This window comes from Lutjanus erythropterus, chromosome 1, assembly GCF_056507025.1.
Source record: "Lutjanus erythropterus isolate fLutEry1 chromosome 1, fLutEry1.hap2, whole genome shotgun sequence".
Classification (NCBI taxonomy): Eukaryota; Metazoa; Chordata; class Actinopteri; order Lutjaniformes; family Lutjanidae; genus Lutjanus; species Lutjanus erythropterus.
Window position 1 is genome coordinate 15,044,462 of NC_139317.1, and position 13,239 is coordinate 15,057,700.

Below are 13,239 nucleotides of genomic sequence, written 5' to 3' on the forward strand. Positions count from 1 at the left end.
TTTAGTGTTTCACATAACTACTATACAGCTAGAATCATTTAAATCATTAATCAATTATTGATTGTTAACATTTTCAACTATCAGTTAAGGAAAATGCACAAGATTTGCAAACCCATTTGAAAGTTTTCAGTTGTGGTGCCAATATGATACTTTATTTTTCGGCACTGATGCCAAAAGGAAGCTTAAGCTTGAGAAATATAAATGTGCTTTTACCAGCGGTGGTGTCGCTACTGTATATGGGTGGTAGTGTTGGTTGAGCAGTTTGTCTGTCTGCCGATGAAGCCACTAACTTTTTCTTTTAATATATAATGTCTTTAATCAACAGGACAGGTAAAGATATAACAGGCAAGGGGGAGGGAAAGAGATGGTGGTCAACAGGTAGTGAAGGGTCACAGGTGGGAGTCGAACCCACAGCCACAGAGGACTCATGGGGCACGCCCTCCCAACTGAGTCACTCGGTCACCCCAACCACTGACTTTGTTGATCCTCTGGTGCCAACATGTGGTTGACTTTTTTGGTTTTGACTGAAATATCCCGTACAACTATTGGATGGATTCCTATGAACTTTTCTGTAGAGGATACACTGTAATGACTTTAGTGACTTTTTTTTTCTTTTGTCATCATCGGGTCAAAATTTGATTTTATTCACCACTTTGGTTTCTGACAAAATACCAGCAAAATACTTGCAAACCTAATGACATTCCCATCATTGTATTTAATGCTGACTAGCAAATGCACCTGCTAACAGACTGAACTAAGATGGTGAACTGGATTAAACCTGATCTACTTGATCAATATCAGCATGTTAACATTGTCACTATAAGCATATTAGCATGCTGATGTTAGCATTTTGCCCAAAGCACAGCAGCCTCACAGAGCTGCTAGCATAGACATAGAGTCTTAGTCTTGTGTCATTTAAAATAGAAAATATGTATATTTAAAATAAAATATGTTGTATGTTTCCACAGTAAAATGTCTGAAAACACTTGACATATGTTAAGTTGTTTCCAACAATAGTCAAACACAGAAATCTGCAATTTATTCAAGGTAATGTTGTGTTTCCTGCAAGCTTTTGCTAGCTAACTACCCACTAATTGTTACAACTTCCAGGAAAATCATCAAAGAATAAGGGAGGAAGTTGTTCAACATGATTAAAAGTAACATGAATAAAACTTTAATATTATGTCGGCCCTGAACATGATTTATGCCTGAGTCATGTCAGATTTTCATCAGATATGGTGGTTGTTTAAAAGTTGAGATCACAACTTCCACACTACTTTGTCTGAGCCACATCTTTTGATATTGTCTTAATGTGAGAGAGACCCCTAGCGGCAAAACTTAAATATTCTGCACTTAACAAAAGAAGCCAAACTTGTTGCTTTATAAGCTGCTTTGTCTCAATAAAAACTGGCAAAAGTTGGACTTTAGTCAGGATCTCTCAGATGAAAGAATACTGTAAAGATCTCAAAGATGACAGGACATTCAATTTTCAATAATTTGCAGCTTTAAATACTTGGTGAAAAAAGTTTTGATTTGATATCCAGTCCTACTCCAAAAAGGTATTCTTATAATAATATACATGTGTACTTTCCTTTAATTCTCATCTCTCCCTCTGTAATGCAGACTGAAAGTTAGTCCAGTACAATTTTTCAGTACTGTTTCCATGACATTCTTATCGTATGTGTGTTTTGGTATTTCATGTCCTCTGCGTAGATGCTGTATGTGATGATGTTTTTGTGTTTTGTAAGAAAGAACAGTTTTAAACAGACCATAGATGGAGCTTGATCAGTGGATTTGTTGTTGATGTTGTAGGGCTGGAAGCGACATGGACACTCCTGCTACATGGTGACAAGCCATGAACAGTACTTTAGTGACGCAGTGATGGGATATTACTGCAAAGCTCCCCTTCTTACAGTGGAAAACAGGTGATTCATTAAGATAATGATGTGTTGAAATTTTTTTTTTTTTTTTTTAAAGTTTGGGGTTTCGCCTCACCTCTTCTGTCCTCTTCCTCATGCTGGCAGGTTTGAGCAGGCGTTCATCAACAGTTTACTGAGTGAGAGCGGGGCCAACAGTAGCATGTATTACTGGATCGGCATCACGGACATGGAGAACGTGGGAGAGTACAGCTGGATGTCTCACAATGGCTCCCATCTGCCTCTTACCTTCACAAACTGGAACAAACACCAGCCAGGTAGCCAGCTGTTGGATAGTTTTTGTTTGCCAATTGTGTTTAGTTGGGGACTCGGTTTAATCTGAATCTCCTGTATGTTTTTCTCTCTTCATTTTCTCCTTTCCTTAGTCAGTTCTGGTGGCTGTGTTGCCATGTCGGGAGGCCCTGCTCTGGGTCACTGGGAGGTGAAAGACTGTAAGTCCCACAAGGCCTTGTCTGTGTGCAAGCAAAGCATCAATAGTTACCACGATGTCCCGCCACCAGAGCATCACATTGATGCCTACGCCCCCTGTCCTCCTGGGTGGGAATCACAATCGGGACTCCTCCACTGTTTTAAGGTGTCCTGCCTCATGTTTCTGATTCTTTTTTTTTCAGTTTCATCTTTTTTCCTTACCTTTCTTATTTATTCTCATTTAGGTGCGTCAGTTTTTACGAGGTGAAAAGTTTCATTGGTCGAACATAAGCTGTGTGGTCATAACTAGTCCACAATTAATATTAGAGTGCTTTCTTTTCCTTTTTTGCATGTCTGTTCATTATGTTACCTGGTATTTCTGCGCAGTTGCAGATAAAGATTAGGCAACATCATTTCTAAAAGCAGTCTATATTTGAAGGGGCAGTAAAGAGAGTTAATTTAATAGGAGCATTTTGACTCATTTAATCTGATGAAACAGTTAATTCAAAGTGAGAATTTTTTTCATGTTTTTTCTTTTTTTTGGACTTTTTTAGGGTGATAAGTTTCAACAGGCGTTAAAAGCTTAATTTTAAAACTTCAATAGACGCTCAGGATGTAAAGAAAGCACATTTTATACATTTTATACAGCCCTAAAAATGTTTTGTTTTATCCAACCGGCAGTCCAAACCTCAAATATCTCAATTTGCTAGCAGTTTTATTGTCTGGTACATTTCAACACTAAGGTAATTCAAAGTGTGTCAGGTTAAACAGAAAAGAGACGTTAAGACAAAATGTAGAAGAAAATCAAGGCAATATAAAAATACATTGAAATGCAATTAAAAGAGTCAAACAGAAAGCAGAAATAACATAAACCAGGAGAGTGAAAGTCACAGTGTAGTGCAGTCTCATATATTTTATAACAATTAATCTGTTATCAAAGCTGCTGTTGCTTTATTCTCTGTTGATTGACTAATTACTTAATCAACTTATCAGCTTATTCAGCTCTATAGACAGGGCTCAGGGTGGATTTGTAAGGAGGCAGCACTAATGTCAAAGCTACCGTGGTGCCCTACAAAGAACAGCCTCAAAAACAATGATTTTAATCGTTTTTTTATGGTAGCCATGTTGATACTGATACTGATTAAGGTTCCATTCCATTGTTGTTGTCACTTTCATGACTTACAATTACAGAACAAATTAAATTATTGGGGAAAAAAACACAGTATATATAAAAATATACAGGAAACTGTTTCTATGCGTGTGATGTGTCTCTGCGGCCTCACTGACGGTGTCTGTTGTCTAGTGAACCTGTAACCGTCTGTAGCTGACAGTAAGTTTTGCTCTTGTAGGTGTTCCACGACGAGAAAGTCCTGATGAAGCGTTCCTGGGTGGAGGCAGACTTCTTCTGCCAGGCCCTCGGGGCTCAGCTGGCCAGTTTCCACCACTATGAGGAGCAGGTGTTTGTTAAGCAGCTCCTCAGTACCATGTTTGAAGGGTTGGTACAGCCCTCTGGGCCTCGTCAGTGCAGGAATGTTATGAGAATTGATAAATGCATTAGTCAGAGCTTTATGTTTGGAGGATTTATGTGATCAAGCAGCCAGTACACAATTTAATTAGTGGCTTTTGAAGGTAAAATATGGTTTGGGATTGTTTTATAATCAGATGATTCCTCAATTATTTAGCTTGTAGCAATAAACACAGATAAGATGTAAAAAAAATATATAAAGAAAGATAAAAATCAAGCAATGCAAGTTAAGAAGCGTAAATAGGAAATAGAAAATAGACATTAAAATATAGAAAAATGTTATGAAAATATGTACAGTATGTTATTTAACTTTTTTTTGTGCAGGAATGTGCCAAATATTATTCAGGAAATATGCAGGAGTTCACAGATAATGATCATAAGATAATGATTTGGTGAGGCCGGACCCCTCAGGCAGATAATTTCAGGGCTCTGGTGCCCCAATAGCAAAGGCATGAACCCCTCTAGTCTGAAATCTAGATACAGAAACAACCAGCCGGTTCTTGTCTGAGGACAACAGAAAAGCAACTGTGATGTATAATCTGGAGCCTTAAAAGTAATCAATATAATTTTAACATCATGAGGAGATGAAGGCACATATTTCTGCAGCTTTACTGTTTTTCAGGTGATAAAAACAGGACTGGACAAGCTTGCTCATATGATATTCAAAAGGTTTTTTCCACATACGTAGTGTTGTTAGCAAAGGCGCCAAGATATGGCTTGATCTGCACTTCTGGCTTTCTGAATCGCATTTTTGTTTTCAGGATTTAATTGGAGAAAGACATCTGATCTGTCACATCTGCTTGGCATCTAACCATACAGGACAGATCAGAGGGGTTATTGGGATTTACTGGGAGATATATCACAGTCAGAGAGTTTTATGTGTACACATGCGAGGGATTTGACTTTAGTTTTCTTTGCTCTTAATGCTGTACACAGTTCTGAGAGCAGTTTTCAGGAAGAAAGACATAGACATTTAAAAATTGTGAAAATGCTGAGCAAAATAGACAAACATAAACAAGAAAAAGAAAAGCAAGAAGTCCAGAGGTCCTACAACTGAAACCTGGGGCACTCAACATTTTTTTTTTTTTTTGCATCAGTGTGATTAAATACTTTGATTTATCAGGTATTCAGTTAAAATATACATTTTCTCCTGGTTATTATTTATAAAAAGACCTTAAAAAATTATCACAATAAAATGTTTTATTTCAGTCATTAATTTCTGAATGACTCAGTTTTAATAAAGACCAGAAGAAAGAAGGTTGAATTTAACAACTTTATTTTAAATTTAACCACTTAATAGACATAATAGATCATAATTGTTTTAAACAAATTTAATCTCACATCACATCAGACTATACATATGTTATAATATGTTTATTCACTCCTATGCAGTTAAAAATATTTCTTCCACTGTGTGCTAGTGAGTTAAGAGTTCAGATGTTAAAAGGTTAAAAAAAAATGCTCAGCTGGACTTCTGTTGCAGTGTGTTTCTTTGTTTTGCTCCTCTTTTTTTTAGAACAGAGGGTCGCTGGTTCTGGGTGGGTTTAAACAAGAGAGACCCTGATTATCCCGGAACCTGGGAGTGGACTGACGGTTCTATTGTAAGTACACAGATATTCTTGAGTATCCTTGGTGATAATCAGAGGATGTATCTGTTGTGGTTTTGATCTTGTGTGTGTGTGTGTGTGTGTGTGTGTGTGTGTGTTTCTGTGCAGGTGTTGATGTCCTTCATAGAGGATAAGAACGAGGAGGATGACAGGAGGGACTGTGCTGTGTACAGCGACCTGACCAACGCCCTCATGCCGCAGCCCTGTGACACCAAGCACGAGTGGATCTGCAAACTGTCCAGAGGTAAAAGCACCCACACACAGTTACTGTTCACATAGACATACAGCACATACACACAGTACTGCATTATTTAACAAACTCTGATTTATGTTGCAGGTGACAAACTGAAGAAACCCTATTGGTACACTGAGCGTAAGTAGAATTTTTACTGGAGAAATTGTTAAAGTCCCGATGAAACAGCAGGGGGTGTTGGTAGTTTCATCTCTGCAGCACCACAGTACTTCATTACAAGAATAAGAAGATAAGAAGATTATAATAATAAGTGTGTAAAAATATGTGCCTGATAGATACAATATGTGCCTAACAGCAATATATAAATATAAAAACAGCAACATGTATAGAAAAAATAGAAGACAAAATAGAAAATAACAAAATAAGAAATGTAAGAATCATGTACAAAAGATGTGCATCATGCTACAGTATATAAAGGAGTAAATAACAATGCTGTCTTTATTGCACAGCTAAGTTATTGCACAAAATTATTGTAATGTCAGTCAGTAGTGCACAGTTGAAATCTTCCATGTTTCCATATTTCTGTTTCCACTATATGTTATGTTTGGATTGGCGTTATTAGTTGTGAAACAGCATCAGTCAGTCAGCAGCTGGAACTTTGTATTCATTCATCACACCCGCTGATATATTTAAAACCGTGTTCCTTGAAAATGTGTGTGGTTGCTGACGCAGAGAGCGAGCCGTGGGTGTTCTACCGAGGAGCCGAGTACCTGCTGGCGAAGCAGCCGTTTGACTGGCACGCCGTCTCTCTGGCCTGTCAGATGATGGGAGCCTACCTGCTGTCCATCCACTCCAGAGAGGAGCTGCACTTCATCAAGGAGCGTCTGCGGCGGGTCTGTTACGACCACTGCTCAATATCGCCAGACTATGGATGTAACAGTTTGAAATAACAAGTACAATAACTTTGTCAGAAAATATCATTGTTTCATGGTATCATCGTATATGGTAGCACACAATTATTATTATTGTTATTGACAGTTACATTGACCCTTAATAATGACCCTTATTACTGTCAATTTTCGCACCACTGCAGCTGACAGCATTACTATAACAATATTCATTTTTCCAGTATTTTTTATTTTTTTTGCTAATTTATTTACCACTGATAAACAAATTTTTTATCGTCATACCTATTTGCAACCAAAAAATCCAACAATACATACCCTAAAGAATTTGGCAGATTTAAAAATTGTAATTTTGAAAGCAAATATTGAATGCAAATAATTTCAGAAATCTCATTTAGGTTGCAACGCCTCTTTTTAAAACTTCTTTCTTAGTAAAACATGCTATAGAAAATGCATTTTAGTCATTTTAAGAACTGTTTTATTGAACAAAATAAATACAGCCTATTCCAAATTAAATATAACATTTTTAGTTGATTTTAAAACACAGAAATAATAACTCATTTGCAGTTTGCTCCACATTAGTACAGAATATCTCTGCAGAGATACAACAAGTGACTGATATCTTTCCCACCTCTTTATTCCTCATACCATGATTTTTAGAGATAATGCATCTGACGGTGCAGTGGAAAAACTCTCACCATGTATTTTCATTGACCAAAATTATGCCAGAATCTTTGGACATGAAGACTTTTCATTGTTTTTAGTGGGCAGGGGCAGTTTCACACAGGAGTTCACAGTCAAAGTAATGTACTCAATCACAAGACTCTTCTGCTCTGAATGAATGTACTAAGCCCATTCTTCTAACTGTTCATGCACACAGTGACACGTGCATGAACAAGTGTGAACATAAACGACACACTCGTCCCCTCATACAAAACTCAAGTGTTTACAGACACACGCCGACAAGCTAAACTGTCCCTCATATGTGGACACTTTAATGCTCGAGTGCCCCGACACACAGGGAGCAAGAAAAAAAAGCTGTTTTTTTTGGCAACGGTCTTTTGGACTTCGCTAAAAGGAGTCTCTTGTGGTGTTGAGGCTTGTGAGGGGATAAAGAGAACAAAACAAGGCGATGAAAGAGCCGAAGCATGGGCCAAGGAGAGGGGCCAGGCTCTGAAAAGCCGATCTTCCAGCCCAGTGAGGACTGGAGTGCAAAGGAGGAGGGTAAAAGTGAATGTAAGTTCTTGTTTTCATCTCTGTTCTTTTCACTGTGTCCCCGCAGCTCTCCCTGGGCCCGACCGACTGGTGGATCGGCCTGTCCATCGGGCAGCCCGGAGAGGAGGTCAGGTGTGTGTCCTCTTGAGTTTGTTAAACGTTTCCTGCTGCTGCCACTGATTCGATTGGAGCAGTCGACCCTTTGAACTTTAGTAAAGAAATGTTGACGTAGTTACAACCCAAAATTTAACCACTAGGAGGTTGGCCCGTTACAAGGTTTAATAACCAAGAGTTTGACCCTTTAAAATAGAGTAAAACCCCCCTCAAAATACGGTTTTGTCCCAGTTCTCAAGAATGAGTGATTTATTTGCGATGAAGTCACAGATATCCTGCAACACATACACCAGAACATTATTCCCAGACTGCATCTCTCAAGTATGAAAATATTATGTTTGTGATCAGACAGCCTTCAGGGCTTCTAAAATGCAGTTGAAAGGTTAATTCAAATTGTGCTCAGTAGTCAATTATGATTTAAAAAGTAACTAGTAGATTACAGAGTGTAATGCATACTTAAGTGTAAGTTAAAGCACAGACTAAATCTACTCATGAAATTACAAGTACCCAAAAAACTACTTAATTGCAGTAATTTGAATAGTTGTTATCAGTTACTCCCACCCCTGATTAAAACTAGTGTGATAAGTGCAGTTTCTCAAAAAAGTTACTTGAGTACATTGTAACTGTAATTGTAACTTATTACTACCCACTTCCGAGTGAGTGAGACGTGTCAAAATTAGCAAGAAAAAGAAGAAGAGGTGATCTCATGTTGCAAGTCACAGCTTGCAAATTTGGTATTATTCCTCAGGTCTGTAGTGAAAAGCAGAGTGAAGCCAACTGAAGTTTGGCAGTGAAGTAAATTGTTCTAGGCGCAAATCATTTAAACAAACTGGAACTGAACACATATAATAAGAAACAAAGCCCAGATACAAAGGAAAAAGAGCCTGCAGGTGTTGCCAAATAACAAAAAAAGAAATGTAACAAAAGAAGTGTGCTAACTCATGTTTTTTTTATAATCTACCAGACTGCCTAAGAAAAACAAAAAATTAAAATATAGCCTGAACTGATGGAGTTGCTTTTCTGCTTACCTACCCAAACAAAACACAATAGACACCAGTGTGCCACTGCAAACAGCCTTTATGTGAAGATGAGTTGGATTAATTCTGGCTGAGGCTCAGAGCAGTTTACAGCAAGCAGATCCACAGATAACAAGTTACAGTAAGTTAAACAAAAGCAGAGACAGGTGCAAGATGAGGACACCAAATAACAGCCACACAGAGGGATATTTTGTTCAGAGACACTTGCGACAAAAAATTCGGCTGTTTCTTGCAAATGGTTATTCAGTTAGATTTGGTGAAAAACACGGTGCTGTTTGAGGGAGCTCCAAAAGAATCAGAACATTTTTTGCAATTGTGCATTTTAATTTGCTGTTTTTTCTTTAGCACACTTAAAAATTAATATAACTAGCCATGCTGTGTGGCCCATCCACTAACTGAGAACAACTGCATTAGAGCTTAGCAAGACAACAATAAGTGTTCCACCTCCACTTTATATGCAAATTTACAATGTGTGCATAAAAAAATCAGTGGAGAAATGACAGAAATCTGAAAGACTGCTTGGCCGAGGTGGAAAAGTTGTTGTATCAACAAAAGCAAAATGTGAGTAATGAGCACAGACTTGGTGATTTAATCATCATGGACATGAAGCGTTTATCTTGAATGTCCACTCAAAGTTCTGTTCCCCAGGACAGAGGAGACGTGATGGTGCAGACACAAAACATCAGAAACAGCCTTGCAGTTACAGAGAGCGTCAGTCTGCAACATATGAACTACTGGCTGAAAACCCTTACCTTGTCATTACCCTTTTTAAGTAATATGCATACTAGAAAATTTCCACAATGATGTGCATTAACATGTTGGGAGAATGCAGTAAGTTCTGCCCATTCCTCTGTTGTGGGAGATTCAGGAAGAAGCCAGTGCTTAGTGAGGGTTTTCTTACCAGCAGATATCAGTACACCAAGTAAATATTCTTTGAAATACTTTCCTAAAATATAGCCTGGAACTTTTTATGTGCATGCAGTTTAGCTCCAGACTGCTCATATATTTGCGTAAACAGTAGTTGATGAAAATATGCATTTTCTTTTCCCAATATTCTGGAATTTCTACTGAAACTTTAAGCTAAATTTGGATGGAAATTCAACAAATATATAAACTTTATCAGAGGAATTTAGGATGTGAAGTTAAGGAATAGTGGGAGCTGACAGCTTATCAATCAGTTTTAGAAAGTGATTGGGTGTTACTAGTCCACTGTGGAGTAAGATAATGATACGTGACTTTGGTGACTTCAGTGCTCTACCTGAACTAACACAACGCTTAAATTTGAGTAGAATGTAATTAGCATGACAGGGTTGACCTTGTGATCCATGGATTGGGTCCTCCTCCAATCAGACCAGGTCCTGGGATCAGTTGGATCCTCACAACATTAGTTGCGTGCAAGAAAATCCACAGACAGGTGCATTAAGACATCTGCTAGGTTTGTTCATTAAATGTATTACGTGCTTGTTTGCAGGTGGAGCGACAAGTCAGAGGTAGATTTTCAGAACTGGGCAGAGGGGGGTTCCAGAGGTGGCCCAAAGAAAAACGGGAACGTGTGTGTCACAATGTCGTCTCAATCAGGTAAACGGATGCAGAAGCACACACTGATGCATACACACTTGCACGTAGCAGAATATGTTGAGGTTTTTGCTGGTGTGTGTTGCAGGGAAGTGGTCGACCAGTAAGTGCAGCGATTTCCACGGCTACGTTTGCAAGAGAAAGACTGTGTCTGTGGTGGAGACTCCCAGGGAGCCGCACTACATCGGAGGATGTCCGGAGAAGTGGCTCTACTTTGGACACAAGGTTCACACACACACATACACACACACGCTCTTGAATCATTGATTCATGTTCCCTAATAAAACCTAAAGTAACTAAACACAGACTGTAGAGGAATATATTATCCGTGAGAGTAACCATGACTTTCTGATTGGTTATTTTGACATTTGAAAACAGCAAGGGTGGAGCTGAGCAGCAACCATAATGGATGTATTAATTGTTTGGAAAACTTATCAATCTTACCTTAATTCAGTTTTAGTAATATTGGTGGAAAAAAATGAAATAACTTTGCATTTTGAAATAAAAGTATGAGGCTTTCTCCTTCACTTCAGTAACAAAAGGTTTTTGTGGCCTCTTGCAGTTTGAATCATATGAAAGCCATTTCTGTACTTGCTTGTCAGCCATAGCATTTGCTCCTTTAAAATAAACAATAGAGATTCAATAATGAACATCTTTTGAGATCTGCATGCTGAAACAACATGATGAGCCTCCACATTTTAACAATAGTTAAGTTTAGTTTAGTTGTATTTGTTTCGCACGCACAAATAAATGAAAAAAAAAACACATGAATTAAATAAAAACGTATGTACTATGTAGGTGTGGTTGAAACCTGTGATGACTTATATGAAAACAACACACATGACATACAAAAGTCAAAATACTGACAATTGCATATAAAATGTCTAGTATTATAGTTAAAGAATACATTAGTTATTAGTGTGTTAATCAACATCTATACCTCTAATAAATAATAAATTATCCCTTACTTATAAGCCATATAATAAAGTTTTATATTCTGCTTATGAGTGTAAAATAGGGGTTTAAAGAAAAGTGTTACTGTTTTATATGATTGTCCACTTATTTTGTTGTAATGCTATAAACTGGTTCAAAGCGGTTCATTTCACCCCCATGGGTTTGTTCTCAACAAATCAGTTGAAATACTTCAGCTGCCTCTGGGGTTGAAGCAGGATGTTTGTGTTTATATTCACTGTTCTTCAGTGAGTTGTATTGAAAACTTCAGACTAACCCCCCCCACTGATGAAACTGAGTCAACCTCAGTAAAGAGCAAAACTAGCTGATCCTCCCCCAAATCATCTATTAGATCTAAAAATTCTTTTTAAATAAATTGCTGAATTGTTAAAAAAATGTAGATGGTTGCTAACATAAATACAATACTGGGTGATGAAAGAAGCCTTTTGAAACGTTTTTTTTCCTTTGGGAACATGTGAAATATTAACATATATCAAATTATATTAATATAATGTTTGAGTAGCTTGACAAGATGGACATTCATTCATGACTCGTACCAGATGGGGCCTGTTGTGTTGGAATAGATGGCGTCTATAATAAGACTTTAATTTCTCTGCATATTAAACAGAATTGAAAGCCTTGTAGCAATGTTTGTCCTTTCTCTCCTTGAACATAAAGTATAGAACAAAGAGTAATTATCTGAGGACTTTCTTGCATTTTTCGCAGTGTTGACAGGAAATGAGGTGAGCGAGTAAGATTTTAAAGTTTTACGTACCATATCAAGCTAAACTTGGCATATGAACAGTGAAGAAATTAGTGTGCCTTGTGTAACGTTACCTAATCTCTTTCAGATTTAAGATTTAATCACAAAAAGCAGAGCTCTGATGAAAATGGGCTTCCAAACTCTTGCTGTTTTTCTTGTTTCACCAGTAAAATGAAATTACATCCTTCTCTGTTTATCAAAGATGACTACACGCTTGGGATTTTTTTTTTCCACTTGAATTCACTTGAATTCTGACCTCTCCAAACAAGAGTCCTGGTGGTGATTGGGGAATAATAATTTGCATTTCACAGTGTGATATTCATGTTTTGTGTGTTGGCAGTGTCTCCTGCTTCACCTCCCTGGCAGTCCAAAGGAGGGAAAGAGCTGGAAAGATGCCCAGTCCATCTGCTCCTCGTTCGAAGGCTCGCTGGTCCTCATAGAGGACGAGATAGAACAAGGTAGAGGCAAAGTGGCTGATCTCATAAACAAACATCATCAGACAAGAGCAATTTGGTTTTGTGCTTCTCTCGAGCTCTGCTGGGAGGCATGTCAGAAAGAAATGCTGCTCATTTTTTCCGCGTTTTATTTATTTTCCTGTTGTTGTGCCGTCACTTCTGCAGCCTTCATCACCATGCTGCTCCAGGGAAGCTCTGTTGGCGTTTGGATTGGTCTGCATGATGAGGACGCAATCGGAGGGCCCAGCGGGAAGCACATCACCTACACTAACTGGTCTCCAATAGAACCAAAGAGCTACCTCACTGTAAGCTCCTGAGAACACCGCAGGTTTACCTTTACTGCTAAATGTTAGAAACGTTTGTTGTCAGTTTTTATTGTAACTGCGGCTGAAAGAGTCCCAGCTTTTGCAGATATGTTCTCCTTCTTTGACTAAAGTCTGTGTCTGTTCTGCGTGTTTTTAAACTGCTGTTGAACATGGCGCCGGGAACCGAAACAAGTACACTCACCACATCGCCAAGTCTCTTTGTTTAACTGTGTCTACACCAGATGGAAG

The 13,239-nt window shown here is 38.1% G+C and overlaps 1 protein-coding gene across 1 annotated transcript in view; it reads left to right on the forward strand.

Moving 5' to 3' along the window:
* The window catches only part of pla2r1 (phospholipase A2 receptor 1), a 36,711-nt gene that overhangs the window by 12,089 nt on the left and 11,383 nt on the right, over nucleotides 1-13,239 (forward strand). Inside the window, exons 10-22 of the mRNA XM_084714722.1 lie at nucleotides 1,813-1,925; nucleotides 2,025-2,194; nucleotides 2,303-2,511; nucleotides 3,695-3,840; nucleotides 5,387-5,471; nucleotides 5,586-5,721; nucleotides 5,815-5,850; nucleotides 6,403-6,563; nucleotides 7,858-7,922; nucleotides 10,413-10,519; nucleotides 10,605-10,741; nucleotides 12,571-12,688; nucleotides 12,851-12,990. Coding sequence (XP_084570848.1) covers nucleotides 1,813-1,925; nucleotides 2,025-2,194; nucleotides 2,303-2,511; nucleotides 3,695-3,840; nucleotides 5,387-5,471; nucleotides 5,586-5,721; nucleotides 5,815-5,850; nucleotides 6,403-6,563; nucleotides 7,858-7,922; nucleotides 10,413-10,519; nucleotides 10,605-10,741; nucleotides 12,571-12,688; nucleotides 12,851-12,990 — 1,623 coding nt within the window. The remainder of the gene's footprint in view (nucleotides 1-1,812; nucleotides 1,926-2,024; nucleotides 2,195-2,302; nucleotides 2,512-3,694; nucleotides 3,841-5,386; nucleotides 5,472-5,585; nucleotides 5,722-5,814; nucleotides 5,851-6,402; nucleotides 6,564-7,857; nucleotides 7,923-10,412; nucleotides 10,520-10,604; nucleotides 10,742-12,570; nucleotides 12,689-12,850; nucleotides 12,991-13,239) is intronic.